This window comes from Stigmatopora nigra, unplaced genomic scaffold (assembly GCF_051989575.1).
Source record: "Stigmatopora nigra isolate UIUO_SnigA unplaced genomic scaffold, RoL_Snig_1.1 HiC_scaffold_26, whole genome shotgun sequence".
In the NCBI taxonomy this organism is placed as follows: Eukaryota; Metazoa; Chordata; class Actinopteri; order Syngnathiformes; family Syngnathidae; genus Stigmatopora; species Stigmatopora nigra.
The window spans coordinates 730,106-748,814 of NW_027551605.1; the positions used below are offsets into that span (position 1 = coordinate 730,106).

The 18,709-nt window shown below is 37.1% G+C and overlaps 1 protein-coding gene and 2 long non-coding RNA genes across 5 annotated transcripts in view; 1 reads left to right on the top strand and 2 right to left on the bottom strand.

The window, feature by feature from the left end:
- The first annotated feature begins 1,470 nt into the window (after window positions 1-1,470).
- Window positions 1,471-3,877, top strand: LOC144192447 (uncharacterized). Of its 2 annotated transcripts, none has more exons than XR_013325123.1 (6): window positions 1,471-1,589; window positions 1,782-1,873; window positions 2,899-3,183; window positions 3,345-3,411; window positions 3,476-3,632; window positions 3,710-3,877. It is a non-coding gene; the product is annotated as an uncharacterized LOC144192447 (long non-coding RNA). The 2 variants fall into 2 exon arrangements; XR_013325124.1 differs by having other exon boundaries at window positions 2,899-2,946.
- Window positions 3,878-4,794: 917 nt separating this feature from the next.
- LOC144192355 (uncharacterized) lies at window positions 4,795-6,500 on the bottom strand. Its single transcript, XR_013325104.1, has 3 exons — window positions 6,369-6,500; window positions 5,045-5,122; window positions 4,795-4,948 (listed from the first exon to the last, which is right to left on the bottom strand). It is a non-coding gene; the product is annotated as an uncharacterized LOC144192355 (long non-coding RNA).
- A 706-nt stretch (window positions 6,501-7,206) lies between these two features.
- Window positions 7,207-18,709, bottom strand: part of LOC144192354 (glutamate receptor ionotropic, kainate 2) — a 66,709-nt gene continuing 55,206 nt past the window's right edge. For both annotated transcript variants that reach the window (XM_077711388.1, XM_077711387.1), the window contains exons 13-16: window positions 18,404-18,621; window positions 17,818-18,043; window positions 10,480-10,730; window positions 7,207-8,255 (exon numbers count right to left, since the gene is read on the bottom strand). In XM_077711388.1, coding sequence (XP_077567514.1) covers window positions 8,091-8,255; window positions 10,480-10,730; window positions 17,818-18,043; window positions 18,404-18,621 — 860 coding nt within the window. In that variant the 3' untranslated portion in view covers window positions 7,207-8,090. The remainder of the gene's footprint in view (window positions 8,256-10,479; window positions 10,731-17,817; window positions 18,044-18,403; window positions 18,622-18,709) is intronic.

An 18,709-nucleotide genomic window follows, 5' to 3' on the forward strand; every position in this document is an offset into this window, starting at 1 on the left:
TACGATAATGTGCGCTAGCGCGCTGACACAGGACTGACCTACAAGCACTGTATAATGTGTCTGAGAGGACTCCTGCCTTAATGCTGGCTGATTTTTAAAAGGGGAGAGACCCCATACGTGACCAAGAAAAACAATGCATGCTTACCGCTTTTATAGTGTGCGGTCAAGTCGCAATAACTAATAAAATATATTTCCCCTCAAAATTCTACATCACCTCACAAAGGCCTTTTTCTAAGTGACTATTGTTCCATTATATAATCCATTGAGATTTGACTCTTACTCCCATCCATCCTTTTTAGAACAAATACTACTCTGGCAACCTGTACAAAACCTTTAAAAGTGTCTGTTGGTCTTAGTTAATAAGACTTAGTCCTTTAGGTGTGTCCAATATCTGGCCCGTGGGCACGATGCGGCCCAGTGTCCATGTTTTTCTGGCCTGAACAACTGGCTAAATACTATTATGTACAGCATGGCTGGTGTATTCCCTAATTTTCTATTTTACAAAGATAGAGAGGTAGGAAACTGCTAGATATTCAGCCACGACACCTTGGAGATAACAGAGACAAAAGAGAAAACACAAGAATCACTTTGTTCATTTAGCATGAAACAAATGTGCCCAGGAGCTGAGAAATGTGCTCACAGGGACGCCTCTTCCACTTGAGTTTTTTGGGATGCTATAGATGAGGAACAGCAGCAGACATGCTGCACATTTTTGTGTAGTATTCCACTGGCCGTAAATATAGGGACAGTGGACCGTATATGGCCCTCAGACCAGACTTTGGAAACACTTCATGTGAAAGATTAGACTAAAGACCATTCCATGAAAACTTAGTCACCGTTACATAAAAACTTGAGACCTTTCTATACACGCTGTGAAAATTTGAGGTAATTCCAATGAATTTGGTAAAATTATTGACCTACAAAATGGGGTCAAACATTTTGGAACACCTTGTATTTGCAGGCCAAACTCAATGAAAAATGTGCACAAAACAGTTAAAAGTTTGCCTTTGCTAAGAAAATGGTAAAAACAATGTTTTTTTTTTTTTAAAGTAAGACTAATTTTCATTTAAAAATAGCTAGACTGTATAGTAAGGCTAAGTTTATTGTAAATGGAGTCAAGTTGTTATTAGTTACATTTTTTTATCATTTATTTGAATTGTTGTTAAAAAATAATTCATTATTTGTATATTTTAACGACCTATTTTGAAATAAAAATGTGTCTTACTATAAAAAGACATTGAGCCACAGGAGGGCGCTGTCTTTTTTTCTTACTGCTATGGACTTCCTGTCTCCAATCTCCATGTGGCTGCGTAAATTATTTAAAACAATTAATATTCAAAGAAAATGCTGTTTTTTTCAATAGTAGTTTACTAATACACTTTAGTATGAAAACTATTTTTTTTTCGTGTGTATATTTTTCGTGTCTATTTTTAATATGCATGACAGAGGTCATAGTTCAATTGACCGCCATTATTTAAGATGGAGGATGAAATACCATTCGGTTCGACAGGACGCCAGAGAGGCTCCGAAGTGACGAATTTCTGAAGAAAGACCTGATCAAGTTCATCATCAACAATGCAGTGCATGTGGTAACTTGTCATTTGGGGATTTTGAAGTTCCGATTCTCGTTTCAAGCTTGCATTTTGACCGGATAGGGCTTGGTTCGCGTGGTGTAGCCCCACGTCAATGGTGACTGCAAAATGTTTGCTGAACAATTGACTACATCGCGTTAACTATAGCTCTTTATGTTTCAAAAGTAATGATTCCTTTGTGTGTTTCAGTTGCTCATCAAGGACAGACTGCTGGGAAATCTCAAGAATGTGGCCATGAAGGAACATTGTGTTGACACCACATCGAGGTATTTGTCCGCCAAGTGAGTCATCTTTAAAATAGTTTATTTTCTCGATCCGTTTAATAATTGTCAGCGTTCAGTATTCATTGCGTCGCTCAATTAGCTTATTGTTCATTATGATCCAAATTTTAATGATAAAACTAATTGGTCTGGTAGTTGATAATTCCCACCCAGACAATGCCATTAGTGGGTTTGTAGGGAATAAACTACACTTAAAGAATGCATCCACATTTTTAATGATAAAACTAATTGGTCTGGTAGTTGTTAATTCACACCAGGACAATGCTAGTGGATTTGTAAGGAATAGACCGTATACTTAAAGAATACATCGAAGTTTTGAATGATAAAACTAATTGGTCTGGTAGTTGATAATTCGCAACCAGACAATGCCCTTAGTGGATTTGTAAGGAATAAACAGTACTCCCAAATTTTGAATGATAAAATTAATTGGTCTGGTAGTTGATAATTTGCACCCAGACAATGCCATCAGTGGATTTGTAAGGAATAAACAGTACACTTAAAACATATTTACCTTTACCCTGGACTGGTTTTCCCTTCAATTTCTTAAAAAAAGATGGAGCTTGGAGCTTTCCCCTTTTTAGTTTTTAATGTGGTTTTGACAAAATATAAGTGAGGCATTTATTCAACTATAGTGCAGGGGTCATTTTTGACTCATTTAAACATGGTAAAATAACTTTTTTTCTTGGCATAAGAAGAGAAAAACAAGCATGTAAGATAATTATTTTTTTAAGAACGAATAGATTTGAAATGATTGACTGAAACTCGAGGCAAAACTAGTAGGCCCCAAATGTTTTATTTTTTTTTCAAGATAAAAGATTTCCCCAATTCTCGTGAAACCTTCCTTGCGAGTGTATTTTTACTTGACCATTTGCAAGGTCTTACCTTCCATTTTTAAAAAAAATGCATAGATTGATTGTGGTGTAACATCCAGCACTGATCTATGCTCTTTTTCAAGATAAAAGTTGAGACCTTGCAAATGTTTTTTTTTACTTAACTTTGTATATTGATCCTTTTTTTGTTTCCAGAATTCCACCCAGGTCAAGATGGGCTACACCACATTCTTCTTGATTCTGGTAAAATAAAAAAAAGCACTTGCAAGGTCTTGCCTTTTATTTTGAAAAAAAAGTGTAGTTCAATTCTGGTGTAACATCCAGCACTGATCTATGAATCTTTTCAAGATAAAAGGTAAGACCTTGCGAATATATTTTTTACCTTACCATTTGTAAGTGAGGTTTTACCTGAATCGGGAAGATCTTTTATTTTGGAAAAATGTCACCCAGTAAAGTTCGGCTACAGCACCCCCAAGTCAGGTAAAACCTCATGTGCAAATATATTTGCAAGGTCTTGCCTTTTATTTTGAAAAAAATGCAAAGATTGGTCCTGGTGTAATAGCAGCACTGATCTATGCATTTTTCAAAATAAAAGTTAGGACTACTAAACTTGATGTATTGACCCCTTCTTTTTTTTACAGAATTCCACCATTGAACAGATAGGATCAGATGGATAGTCAACCAGTCTGACATTTTTCAAAATAAAAGGTAAGCCCTTCTCATTGGTTTTTTAACTAACTTTGTGCCTTAACCCCTTTTTTTTGTTTTCCAGAATTCCACCAGGGGGTGGAGAAGATTTGATTTTTTACGATGCTGGACCAACAATGGGAACCAATCTACAAACTTTTTCAAAATAAAAGCTGAGGCTTTTATTTTCTGGATTTCCTGCTGGTGACAGGAGGAACTGCTTCATCTTTTCAAAATAAAAGGTGAGCCCTTCTCATTGTTTTTTGAACTAACTGTGTACTAACCCGCCCTTTTTCATTTTTCGAATCTTTTCCACCAGAGGGTGGAGAAGATTCGATTTTTTACGATGCTGTAACACCAGTGGGAACCTATCTACAAACTTTTTCAAAATAAAAGCTGGAGCTTTTATTTCCTGTTTTTCCTGCTGGTGACTGGAGGAATTACTTCATTTTACTCAAGTTTTTCAAAATAAAAGCTTTTAAATGTATGCATGTGTTTTGTCTTTAAAAAAAGATGCAAGTGATAATCAAAGTTAAAATATTTTATTTACAAGTAAACATTTTAAATTTGGAAAAACACTTAGAAAAATTAAATATAAACACTTAGAAAAAAAATGAACAAAAAAAAAGGAAAATAAACACTTAGAAAAAAAATGAACAAAAAAAAGGAAAATAAACACTTAGAAAAAAATGAACAAAAAAAAGGAAAATAAACACTTAAAAAAAAAAAGAAAAAGAACAAAAACACTTAGAATATTTTTTTAAAAAGCTGAGGAAAGAATACTTAGTCAAAAAATTTAGGGGAACAAACACTTAGAAAAAAAAAACAAAATAAACACTTAGGAAAAAAAATTGAACAAAAAAAAGCTGGGGGAATGAACAGAATAAAAAAAAATTAGAACAAAAAAACTGGGAGAATATCCAAATATTAGGGGAATACATATTCAGCATATATTTTCTTTAAAAGCTGGGGGCATAAATATTTTAAAAAAGGTTGGAGAAAAAACATTTAGAATGTTTTTTTTAAAAAGCTGGAGAAATTTAATTTTTTTTTAAAACCAAGGGGAATTTAACATTTTTTTTAATAGCGCAAGGAATAAACCATATTTTTAAAGAAAGTTGGAGCAGTTAACTCTTAGAATATTTTTTTTAAAAGCTGGAGAAACAATATATTTAGGAGTTAATTTTTCTTTAAAAACCAAGGGGAGTAAACTTGGAAGAAAGAATAAACACTAGTCTTGCACTTGGGAAATTGACTTAGGAAAAATCTACTTCAACAAATGAATTTTCTAATCTTTAATAATATCCTTGTGGACTTTACCTATATAAGAAGTCACAACACCAAGTTAAGTTCAGTGAAACCTCACCATAAAGATCAGATATCACATCATTGAGTTCCACAAGATTATAACGTTTAAAGCTTTTATTTAGTTTGGATGAAGACTTGGATACTTTGCAATAAACAAATACATTAACCTTTGAGGAGCCTGCCAGTCATCTCTTAAGTGCAGATATGCCACAAGTGGGCAACCTGCAAGGAAGATCGTCTGAACGTGGACCTGATGTGTGCAAAGAAGAAAACAAAACTTAATATAAAGAATCAAGATTCAGCAAAAAGGCGGAATGTTTTTTTTTTTTTGCTAAATTAGTTTTACCTTGATCTGGCCCAGTCTCCTCTCCTTTACCCTCAAAGGTGTGCGTTCTGGGCACTCAGGAAGAGCTGCATCTGGATGCTAAAAAAGGGAGAACTTGATTTAACCAAACTAGTAGGGAGTTTCAAAACAATGATTGCAATGCAAAAAAACCATTGCCATGCAAAACAATTATTGCCATGCAAAACAATTATTGCCATGCAAAACAATTATTGCCATGCAAAACAATTATTGCCATGCAAAACAATTATTGCCATGCAAAACAAGTATTGCCATGCAAAACAAGTATTGCCATGCATAACAATTATTGCAATGCATAACAATTATTGCAATGCAAAACAATTATTGCAATGCAAAACAATTATTGCAATGCAAAACAATTATTGCAATGCAAAAGTTATTGCAAGATGGAGAAGTCTTGCAAGAAACTTGGTAATATACGATCAAGATAATGACTGAAAATAAGTTAGTGAGTGCCACCACGCTGTGCTATTCTTTTCCCTTTTCCAGACAAGCGATTAAATATGCAGTGGTGTTGACAGCTAGGAGAAAGTTACCCTAAAAATTTTTGTATCAATAATATTTAGTGTGAAATTAGAACAATTACAAATTTAAAAGATGTTTAGCACTCGTGTTGAAATCTATCTTTACATATAAAACACCAGTCGTATCACTGGATGCCGTTTTGTAGAGAGTATCTACCCATCAAACTAACTATACCAACGTTTATAAATCTTACAAAAAACTTGGTAATATACGATCAAGATAATGAATGAAAATAAGTTAATGAGTGCTCCGTGCTGTGCTATTCTTTTTGCCTTTAACATACAAGACGATTAAATAGAGATCTACCATCAAAGTAACTATACTAACGTTGACATCTCGACTTTGTTTGGCTAGATTAAAAGTGTTTCTACACGATGGAATAATGGACAGAAAACGGGAAATCTATCGTTTACATACAACACGTGCTAGTGGATGTCATTTTGGAGAGCATCGACCCATCAAACTAACTATACCAACGTTGATATCTCGACTTTGTTTGACTAGATTAAACATTTATCTACACGACTGAATAATGGACAGAAAACGGACAATGCGATTAAAGCCAGATGAAGAGCGTCGTCGTGTCGGTAATGCTAAAATAGTTAATCACATGCGGCACAAAACTGGGGAGGAAAGTGAGCTCTAACTTAAATTGTCGACGGTTTGTTGAACCTGGCATTAAACTAACAGATTCGTCGGCGTTTTGGGCTCAAGCGATCGTAAAAAGTCTCATGGTAGCGTAACAAAAATGCACTTATGCCAGTAAAACGCTAGAATTTACCTCGTTTGGGTGCACGTCGTTTGACAACCGGAAGAGAAGTGGCTTCTCGAAAGAATGAGGAGTCGCGGATGTGCGTAATTTAAACACCTGCGCGGAGCTCGACCATAACCACGCCCCTATTGAATGTGGAAAAGATGGTGGCTTGCTTACTGCGTTCCCTGAGGTTCTTTGTCTTGTCCTCTCAACTAATGTCTATGTTATGAAAATGACGTAGAATAGTGGAGGTTTTCTGGGTAGAAGGCACGCTGCATTGTCTTCGGGGTCTCAGTCTGAGCATCCTCTAATACGCAAAATGCCTTTTCATTTGAAGTGAACGGTATTTCTTAACCTGAAAAGATAGAAAATGTTACACACCAAAAATTGGACTGTTTCTACACAAGCTGTGCAAATCTGAGGTCATTTTAACTGACATTGTCAGAACTATGGACCTAGGTAAAATACGGTCCGCGGGCCACATTCGGCCCGCAGTTGTCCAAATGTTTTACCACAATATGGCGCCATCATGCGGAAGCCAGTGGCAATAGCTCTGTCCACTCTTATTTATTTTTCGTGTTTTACAGCCCCTCTATTTTTTTTAAATTACACTTTAATAGATCTTAATACATTCCTTTTTACTTGACTTTGTACTTTCTACTTTAATGAGTGAGTGATAAATATGTTAATACTTTAGTCCTTTTTTCTGTTTATGTTCCATATGTACTGTTAAAAGATGCAGTTTTTTTATATGTATCATATATTGTGCTGACCCGGCCCATCTGTCAAATTATTAAAGTCAATGTGGCCCCCAGGCCTAAAAGTTTGCCCACCCATGGCCTAGTCGGTTTAAATATAAGCACAATTGTGACGTCAAGCATTGCTTTATTACATAGCCATATTTTCTCCAAACACGCAAACACACAAAAAATGAAAAAACTGAAAGTGGGAATATGGTATAAGTGAGTGTGATGGATCCTACAGAGCAGCGTGCGAAAGCCCCCCCACCAGGCATCAGGAGTCTTGAGCAAGGGCTTCGTCTGCGTCTGCTACATGTCGTGTCCTCGGGAGGGGCTACCATGATACAAAGTCCTATAAAATGTCTTGATCTTGTACAAAAACAAACATTATAGATATATATTTTTTTGTAGAAATTCTGCATTAAAACAACAACTTTTGAGAGACATTAGAAGCGTATTACATTGAGGCTCTTGAACCAAAAAGCTTTGGCACGAAGAAAAAGACGGTACGATGGGTCGGCAAAGATGATTCCGAAATATACACATCAGTTCATAGTAAAAGTGTTTGGTGACGTCTACTCTTTCTTCTTCATGTGATTTATATCTTCATTTTTTTCATATTTTTTTTGTAATTTTTCAAATAATCCTAAAGAAACTAAGGGGGGGAAAAGGAGGTATATGGGGGGGTCACACAGAGACTTGAACATAAAAACTACATCCTGTGTCACTATGTGTGTGTACTAGTCCACTTCCATCATGTCCAGCTGCCTTCATAAAGTGACCATCACAGTGAGGTGACACTGCTCACTCAGCTAGCTTGATTTCCACAGGAAACATCTCTCCTTACATACTGCTTCAATGGGGTTCCTCCCAAAAACAAAAAAAAATACAGCCGCCGACGTCAAACGGCGGCGAGGTCGGCCATGATGTCACCCAGCTTCACCCATTGCGTCCATCCCTCCACCCGTGAAGGGATTGTTGTTGTTGTTGTTGTTGTTGTTTTGTCTTTTTAAGCCATGGTTTCCTTTCCAGGGAGTCTCCTGTCATTGAACGTATGCATGTTGATGACTTCCTCCGTCTTAACGATGACGGGCGGTTGCGGCTTCTGTTTGAGACGACGTTGGCACTTCAGAGACACCCGCAGCTCGTCCATCATGGCGCTGCAGAAAGATCTCTACGTAGAGTGGAGACAAGAAAGTAGATGAGTGTTTATGCCGCACTGCTCACATCACGGATGATTACACAGGCGGGATGAGATGGGAAAAATAAAGGGGGGATCGGGTCTTTCAGGCAATTCTGGGAATGCATTTATACCTTTGAGGGGAGATCTTGCCCTTTTTAGTGGACATTTTTTCTAAAGTATTTAGTTAAATCATCTCATGAAATTGTGAGGTAATACTTTAATATTTCATCAGAAAATAGCAGTTTTGGATCCTTTTTTTCAACAAAATAATGATCAACCTGCTCAATAGCAGAGAAGTAATGTTTTTTTTTTAAATTATGAGCTGTCAGGGTGCTTGGATAGGCTCCGGCACCCTTGTGAGCCTTGTGAGGATAAACCAAATGAATGCAGTTTTCATAAAGGATGACTTTAAGGCCTTTAGGATGTCCATGGAAACTTGTGGGATGTTTTTTTTAATCATGCTGGTGCAAAACGTTATTATTTTTATGCATTCAATCAATGGAGAGAACTAATTGAGTAGCAAAATAACTGTTATTTGCAATCTTAATTCCTAATTTGATCATTTTAAGGCCCAATAGAATCAATAGTGTGATTCCAATGTGAGTTTTTGAATATGTTACAAATGGAGGATTGAGTTAATTTAATTCAAATACGTCTTAACATTGTTCTTCATTAGAATTCTGAGTAAAGGGGCGAGTTCACCTTTAAAAGGTCACGCAAAGACAAGTTTGCTTTGAAAAAAAATGTTATGGAACATCAGCTATGTGAAGCAGCCTCTTCCTGACATTACATCCAAGCCATGAGCGCCTTTATAAAGTGTTCATTTTCTTCCCCGGGCAACCTTTTCCCCGAGCCAAATTCCTCTAAAATCACTCTGAGTTAATGCTGAATCCAATTTGAGCGTACGAGTGTGACATGGAGGCGGCTTGGACAACAGGTAATTTTCTTTCACTTATACACACAATTTGACTGGTGCACGACTGACATCTTGTTCCTTCTCTGAAAAAAAGTGATTATAGGGAAAGAAAAGCAGTGGAAATGTGTGGAGGCAAAAAAAAAAAAAAAAAAGAATACAGAGAAGAAGAGGCGGATAAAGAAAAAAAAATAGCAAAAAGCCATTGGTTTCTTGCGGGGGAAGGAAGGTGACAGGTAGAAAGAATAGAGAAGGCGGGAGGGAGGGAGGAAGGGAGGCCTGTAAATGAACAAACCATCTCGGTAGCGCCGATGTTGTGGCATTTGAAATTATTCCAACAATGCGAGCCACTATCTTGATTAATGATCGGCGAGATGTGCTCAGAACGTACGCAGCCCGTAACAAAAACACAAACTAATCAGCGGCGAGATGGCAGGTGAAAAGAAAACAAGGTAAAAAAACAAAAAGCAAATCCAGTGAGGCCATTTTTTAAGTAGCACTGCCTTCGGCACTGTATAAACACCACAATGAAAGTGTAAGTGTAAACTCGTTGGTTTTGGAAAAGTGAAATTTATGTCTATGCTGCAGAGGGATATTAAAGAAAAATGTATTTTTAAATGAGGATGGAGGGAAGGGTGTTGGTGGATTTCTTGATTTTGGGAAGATGACAACAATTCTATATGTTCATACTCATGATTTGTTTTGTTATTAGGAGGCTACTTTATACAATTGGACAATATTGTGTAAAGTAGATTCATTTTTAGATCCTCATTTTATGCTTTAATTCAATAGACATTGTGCTGCTCCTTTTAGTCACTTTACCCATGTTGACTACTACTTATATACTTATTTTGACCACTTATTAATGACTATTTATTGATGATGTATTTATCATGACTATTTATTGTTGATGTATTTATAATGACCATATATTGATGATGTATTTATCATGACTATTTATTGAAGATGTATTTATCATGACTATTTAATGATGGTATATATATCATGACTATTTATTGATGATGTATTTATCATGACTATTTATTGATGAAGTATTGATCCTGACTATTTATTGATGATGTATTTATCATGACTATATATTGATTATCTATGTGTTTTTTGTTGTGAAGTCCATAATCTCAAAATGACAATAAAAGCATTCAATTCAACATATTATCTTTAGCCTAATAGCATTAATGCCTAGGCTTTTTTCCCTGTTGCCAAATTGAGATTTCTGCAGCCCTGCAATTGATATCTACATATAAATTCATGCATTTTCCTGAGAATTGATAGCAAGTATACCTTCTCCAATTGGGCGTTCTGCTTGGACTTGTACAGAACCTCTCCCACAGCCACAAAGACAGACAGCACCAATCCGGCAGCCAATACTATAAAGATTCCTCCGATGTTCTGCACCCCTAAAGCACTGGCCTCTTTGCTCTCCTCCTCTGGGCAGCCGTTACCCCTCCACCATTTCTCCTTCATCATGTGGAGCTTTCCTTCCTCTTGCAGCTGTAGAATGGCAATCGTAATTTTGTCCCTGTATGGGGAGCCTAGAAAAAAAAACCCAAAAAAAAATAAATACCTTGATGTCATGGGCTTGACAGAAGCTTTATAGTAGGAACACGCCTATTGCTAGATATGTGGAAGTCATATATCCATGGCCATTTTGTTGTCAGTTGGATTTTCATGAGTAATATCAGCTTAAGTGTAACTGCAGATTTGACATCTTTGTTTGAAGCAGAAGAAGGCAACAATAAAAGTGTGAACAGTGCGTGCGAATGATGGCGTTATAGAAAGAGTAACAATGACATTTCATATTGCGTTATTTTTATCTGAGGAATCCCAAGAGACTGTTTAAATGTCGCTGGAAGTTGCATTTGTACTTTTTTGTTGTTGTTGCTTTCACTCTCTTTTGTTAGTGTTGATGCGGAACTTTTCCCTCTGGAGTTTCAGGTACAGCAAGCTCTTGGCTGTTCGTTATGCTTTTTACTCGAAACGCTTACTGACGCGTGTCTAAATAACATTTATTATTAATCGGCATCTGCAAAATTGCTGAGGGAGGCCATAACTAATTGTCAGTGATTTGAGTGAAATGACCCAGACAACAAAGATGAAAAAAAAACATCTTTTCTCATTCACATTCAACCTTGTTTAAGAAAATCAGTGCTAAAAATTCGGTAAAATTTTAAAAGTAAGCTTTCAAAACATCACTTTTTTGTGCCTCAAAGTTGAGATTCAGCACTTTTCTATGAGATCAATGTTCTATAAACATTAGTGACCATCATACGACTATCTTCCAGCATTTTGGAGCATTTCCTCAAGTACACAACAATGGTTTATGCAGCAAAAAAAGGCATATTTGTGAATAAAGAGCCACAAATATGCAGATAACAACAATGCCAATGAAAAGACGAACAACAGCAATTTTTGTCGGGCCGTGTCTGGGCCACGGGCCTTGACTTGTCACCATTCCTTAGCTGAAAGATTGTAAGTAAAAGAGCTAAGTAGCTCTTGGCAGTAACACAGCTATTTTTCCGTCCATTTCATCATGTAACCTGGCACGTTACATATGGCTGCACATTGGGAGTCCTCCTTTAAATGCCACTAATCCTGATAGTCACAGTGTGACTCCATTCACACCCCGCGTTCCCATTAACACAGAGGAAGTTGGCACCAAACTATTGACTTCAACAGCATTGAACGAGCTGCCGTTGGTGCACGTAAACAGTGACCCGGCTGGGTGTGGTGTGTACATTACACAGTAGTGGGGCTTATTTGTGTACCGTATTTTCCTGACTATAAGGCGCACTTAAAAGTCTTATATTTTCTCCAAAATAGACAGGGCGCCTTATAATCCAGTGTGCTTTATATATGGAAAAAAACAGTAGTGGGGTTTATATGTGCACTGTATTTTCAGGACTATAAGGCACACTTAAAAGTCTTATATTTTCTCCAAAATAGACAGGGCGCCTTATAGTCCAGTGTGCTTTACATATGGAAAAAAAAAACAGTAGTGGGGTTCATATGTGTGCCGTATTTTCAGGACTATAAGGCACACTTAAAAGTCTTATATTTTCCTCAAAATAGACAGGGCGCCTTATAATCCAGTGTGCTTTACATATGGAAAAAAAAAACAGTAGTGGGGTTCATGTGTGCCGTATTTTCAGGACTATAAGGCGCACTTATAAGTCTTATATTTCCTCCAAAATAGACAGGGTGCTTTGTAATCCAGTGTGCTTTATATATGAAAAAAAAAAAACAGTAGTGGGGTTCATATGTGTGCCGTATTTTCAGGACTATAAGGCGCACTTATAAGTCTTATATTTTCTCCAAAAACGGGAAGGGCCGCTTATAATCCAGTGTGCTTCATATATGAAAAAATAAAATAAAATGTGCCATTCATTGAGGGTGTGCCTTATAGTCCAGTGTGCTTTATATATGAAATAAAACAGTAGTGGGGTTTATATGTGTACCGTATTTTCACGACTATAAGGCGCACTTAAAAGTCTTAAATTTTTTCCAAAATACACAGGACGCCTTATAATGCAGTGCGCCTTATACTTGTGAAAATACGGTATATCTGAGATGGCGTTTTATTATTGGTATGTCGTTGAATGGCATCATGAGGAGGGGATTGGGGGCTTGTGGGCGGGGGGCGCTATTAGTGACACAGTAGGAGTTACTGGGGTGATCAAAGGAGTTATCGCCGTGGAGGAGCAAAACGGAATCTCGTTCCCGTTGCTTCCACAGAATAGTCCGCCACACACACACACATATATACACCACATACGTACACAAATACTTCCCAGGGAGAGATTAGCGTTCACGGAAAGCTTATATCATTCATTTATAAACCGTGCTAAATGCGTGTTAGGTTTATTTCTATTTCTGATGTAAAAAAAAAAAGATGGAAATTCCAATAATTAGTTTATGAAACGCATCAACGCATAGGCAGATTTTTTGCCTTTTGGACTCATTTCCATTTAGATGCGTTTGAAAAGTCATGACCATGGGTCATTGAAGGAGAAAATACCTGGAGTGCAATTAAAAAGTAAATCAATCTTTCGGCAATAATGTAGCACATAAATTAAAGTTTGAAGGTTTTGCTAAGCATTCTATTATGGTTAATAGTTTCCCGTCTGTTGCCGAATCACCGCTGCACAGAATCAGGTCTTTTTTTTTTCTCCCTGCAGTTTATTCTCAGTGTCATCCATCATTTTCTGTTATCATCCATCATCCTTTCATCTCACAGACTCCATTTATTTGGACACACAAAGGGCACAGCCAAACAATTACGCCAGCATTTTTTCCTTTTTTTTTTTAGAAGCACATACTGTACTGGTTTTGGTAATTTTTGGACACTGACACATTTTTGTGACATTATCTCTATATTTCAAATATTAAAAAAAATATCTATCCATCTGTTCCCTTTTTATTTATACACATTATGTTGAGGGTGACCTAGAGCTCTGGGCTAGTCTCTTTTTGAATGATGGGGGTTAGTTACTCCCCCGCGTATTAACCCTGGGTTTTATAGGCGTTGAGGTTTTTTTGTGTGTGAATATTGCAGAGCATCATGGGAAAACCAGCAGTTTAAACATATAAAATTTTGTCAGAATTGGTGGGTAAGCCTGGTGCGCATTATAATCCGAAAAATACGCTTTGTCTTGTTCCAAAATTTGATATATTTCAGACTATAAACCATTCATTTTTGATTTGTATTACTATTGCTTTTTCCTAGTTCTATTGGAAATGCATGTGTTTTATAATAGCTGATTTTGAGGCATATGGAAAAAACAATTCATTTTTTAATGTTGTTTATCATACAAAAATATAAATGAACCTCAATATTACATTTTATTTCACCTTGAGAAAAGTTTTTTGGCTCTTTTATATTGATATTTGTTTTACTTAGGTGTATATTTGTCACCCATTAGTCAGATATAAAGAAAAAATAGAAACACATTTATGTATATAAATCACAAATATTGAATAAAAAAATATGACAAAATTTAAGTATATGGCCTATTGGCTAATTAACTAAAACTCACAAACACTGCGACTATTAAACAATTCCCCCCCCCCTTTATACAAGCCTATGTAATATTTACACAAGCCTATACTACAGTACATGTTTAAGTATACCACAAACGGTCTATAAACACTGTATATTATTGAAGCCAATAGCCTATCTGCTTGCCTATTCAGATACATTACATAATATACATTTATAGTCCGCACTTAAGTGTACATGCATGCTTAAGTGTACATGCATGCTTAAGTACATATATATCTGCTCAGCTGGTACTCATTTGCATGGTCCCATGTTCAAGCATATGCTCTGATTGAAGAAGGGAAATCTCTCAAGTATCAGAGGCTCTTGATTGTGCCCCCCCCAACCACCACCCTTCCCTTCTCTCCACTAACTCCTCCATCATATTTCAAATGATAAATGATGGCCTAACAAAGGAGGCCTTGGATAAATGCTAATAGGATGAGTCTTTAGAGACAAGGATAGAGAGCTGGAGCCTCAGCAAATGGAAAAGTGTGATGCTTGACGCCGTGCGCATTCATAACTACCTTACAGATGTTGAAAAGCGCAAAGCATCCATCACTCCCACGCAAGCCGGGCGGCTGCTTGGCGCACGCTTTTGAGTCGATAGCGGCGCTTTTGGGAGAGGGGATTCAGAGGAACCGACAAGCACTTAAAGATTAAACGTGCTTTCGCACCTATAGGTCGCTTTCTCTGGGCCCAATTCATTGATGGGCTTGTACACTTGCTCTGCTGTTCTCTAGAGTTTTGCTTTCTCTTCACGTGGAGAGAAAAATCAAAGTGATGCAAAACGTGTGTTGATGTCAACTGCTTGAGATCTTTCACTTCTTTTATTGACCGTGAGATTGTAAACAGGATGAGGAAATAAGGGACGTGCACAAAAGTATTTACGCCGTTGAGAGGATTAGTCTGTGAGTTATTGAGCCGTCAAGATATTAAGGGGGGTTTGAATTTGTCTTTTGAGGATTGTTGACTAATAATATAAAGGAAAGGGATGAAAATGCAGATGCTGATGCCCCACCTCAGATTTTTAGAAGTAATATTTTGTACTTTAAGCAGTAAAATATACTGTTATGAGCAATGAATTCAAGTATTTTTTTTCAACCTATTTTACAAAGAAAAGATGAAAACATCAATCAACAACTATCTAATGTGGGTTTAGAAAAAGTGTCTTAAAGATTTTAGTGTATATTTGTGAATGTATGAATTTCATGATATGAAATATTACGCTATTTGCTGAGTATTAAATCAACAACAAATACAAGAACTACGATGACTTTGACAATTTTGAAGCTGAGGAACATTTAAAACACATCTAAAACATTTAAAAATATTATTTCGTAACAAAACGGCATATGTAATAGAAGAATATTGACCAAGGTTTTGACTTTTGATTTCATAATGGCTTAATGGAACCTCACTAAAGATGGATATATAATAATAAATAACTAATTTCTTAATCCACTATTGAGTATTTGGACAATGATGCCATATTTGCCAATTTTGCAAAGTTTTTCTTGCCTTAATTTGAATAAAAGAGATAATGAAACAAGTGAGCCAGCACTTTGATTATATAAGGTAAAAATTCCTTAACTAGCTTTTGGTGGGCCTCCAAGTTTGATTGTTATATTCACACCTGACCGAACAAATGTCTTTAAAGGGAGTAACAAACTAGATTTCGATTAAAAGGTACTAAACGACAAGGACACCCAAAGTCATTAAAAAAAAACGATTATTTTTGCCTCCACTGCGGCATTTTGTGATTAAAAGAGACATTTTCTATCACGCTGGAAACATTTGAGGGAGCGTAATCAGCTCTATTCCGGAATAGTACGTCATGAAAAGCTTTCCACGTGTGAGTGAAATGAATTAGTGAGATGTAATAACTCCTCCAGCAGACAACCTAATCAGTCCTTTTTTTTTTTTTTTTTTTGCATTTATGCATTTATCAGTGTAGCGCTTATCAGTCAAATGAAGGATTTGAAATATAGCCGCTAACGTTTGATACACTACGTGTTGGCGCTACTGAAAACCAAGCCAGAAGATCTGATGTCCATCTCAAGGACGTGGGTGTAAAGTCGGCGCCACAGTGGGGCGATACATCACATCGCCGCGCCGGCTTTGTTACAGCCGCCGTCGTCGTCGCAATCATCACATCTCTGCAGATCTATAACGGCGCCGTGCTCATCAGCACGAGGCAGCTCCAGATGTGGATGGCCAGAATTAATCATCCGTATTTTGATGGCCTTCGTATCGCCCCTGTGATGGATGCGGCTATTAGCCCCCTCCTACCCAACGCTACAGTCACGAGGACTCCCGTTGGCCTCGTGGCGAACACTTTAACCTTTATGGCAATTGGGACAGAAATCATCAGCAGCTTTCCACTCCGGCACCCCCGGGGATACATTTATCTACCCGGCGGCTGCTTTGCATACAACACAACACAATGTTCCCTAGAGTGAAGGATGAGGTAAAAAGTTTTGATGCTTTGAGAGTGTCTCATCATTACTGACAGGCGCAAACGTAGATTAGAAAAACAGACGCGCCAAAGCTAGGATTGTCGTCTGATTGTTTGGCGGGACCGAGTGTTTTGTTGAGATGCTTCAGAGCTTGCCTACAATTTACAGAGGAAGGGTGTGGGTCTGCGGTAAATTTACTTTTTGGCTGCTTTCTACAATTCCTCACCCAATAGGCATCACTCTTTTTGATAGGAAGCCTTTGGGGAGTAAATATGGCGTCCTATCTGCATCGCTTAACTAGAAATTATGGCTTTTAGCTACCTATAATATATTTATTTTGCGTGGTTAGAATTAAAGCAAGGGTGTCAGACTTGTTTTGGTTATTTTATATATAATATTTAATTTTTTAAATTTTATAAATGGATTAAAAGAACTAGATTAAAATCCCTGAATAATCAGTTTTTTTATAGATCTAAAACAATGTTTATTTTAGCTATCTTTATATATGTTTTTAGATTTTCAAAATGATTTTTGAACCTAAAACACAGAAAATGGATTAAAAAAATTACAATTATTGATTTAAAAGGGTTAAAAATCAGGATATTTAATATACATCTATACTCTTAATTCTAATTTTATCCTAAAACAGAAAATCAGCACTTATAATTTACTTTCCCGGGCCACACAAAATGATGCGGCGGGCCAGATTTGGCCCCCGCCCCACCACTTTGACACACGTGAATTAGAGTGTTCAAAAATGCAAAAAATATAGTTTAAAAAATGGGAAAAAAGCCTGTTTAACTGGATGATAGGCAGACACTTATTGACTCCCGCCACATTGGCAGTATCAAATGTCACCTAATAACAGTAAACCAGTCTTCCTTATGCCTCTTTATTGTCTCTCTCTTATAGGGGTCAAAAGTTTTTAAGTTTAACTATAAAGTGCTTAATATTGCTGGAGAGGTTTATGAGATTTCTATTGTTAAAGGGCACCCATAGACAATCCGTCAGAGGTTTCTTCTGGCATTCAACCAGCATCCCAGAACCGAATCCCTTCATTTTTTTCGGTTGATCTTTATATAGTCATGAGCTAAGTCAAGTTTAAGGTGAGGGTGGTTCTCTTACCCATTGGTGTTCCCACTCCATAGGCTTTAGAGTCAATGAGGCCTCCGATTTGTGTCAGGTTACAGTTGCGCTGAGTGACAAACTCGATAGTGGTGGACTCCATGAGGAAGGCGTACTCGGAAGTGAGGGCCCTCTGGATGCCCTCCTCCACATTTTTCACCATCACCGATTGCCTCCTGCTGTTCATAAACTCCCACATCTTGTCATAGGTGGAAATCTTTGTCTTCTGTATGTCAAAAATTGAGCAGCAAAATTAGAAAATCAAATCACTTGGATTCTAATTACAGATAATAACAACCTGTTGCCATATCAAAATTTTTACCTTCAAATGAAAACGAAGAGCGCCAAAGATGTATAGACTTAAAGAATTATATTTTCTCTGAAATAATGAAAGGAAAATGCAACCAAACTTGTTTTTTTTCATAATAACTAACATTAATTTATGGTCTACAGTACCCAAACCATTTCTTTGACGACTAAGAGGGTTTGATTATGAATATAACATTTGATGGATCACCTACAATCTTTCCCTTTAGAACAGCTAGAAATTAAAGAGCAAATTGAAACTGGAGTGTTTTTTTTGTACCTTGAAAAAAGTCATGGTCGCTCCATCCTCCACTACACCATAAAGAATCTTAGTTTGCTTAGCCAGGTCATCAGCCGAGTCAATTGGCGACTCCATCCTCTCTACGGTGAGAAAAGCGGCCAGGTTGGCCGTGTAGGAGGATATGATGATAAGGGTGAAGAACCACCAGATGCCTCCCACGATTCGCGTCGACAGGGCCTTGGGCATGAGCTCTGAGCCTGAGGTGAGGGAGGGAGGCGGCGGGAGTTAAGCCTGGAAATATATTCAACCCTACAGCCACTCATCTGGCATTCACTCGTCGAGCTC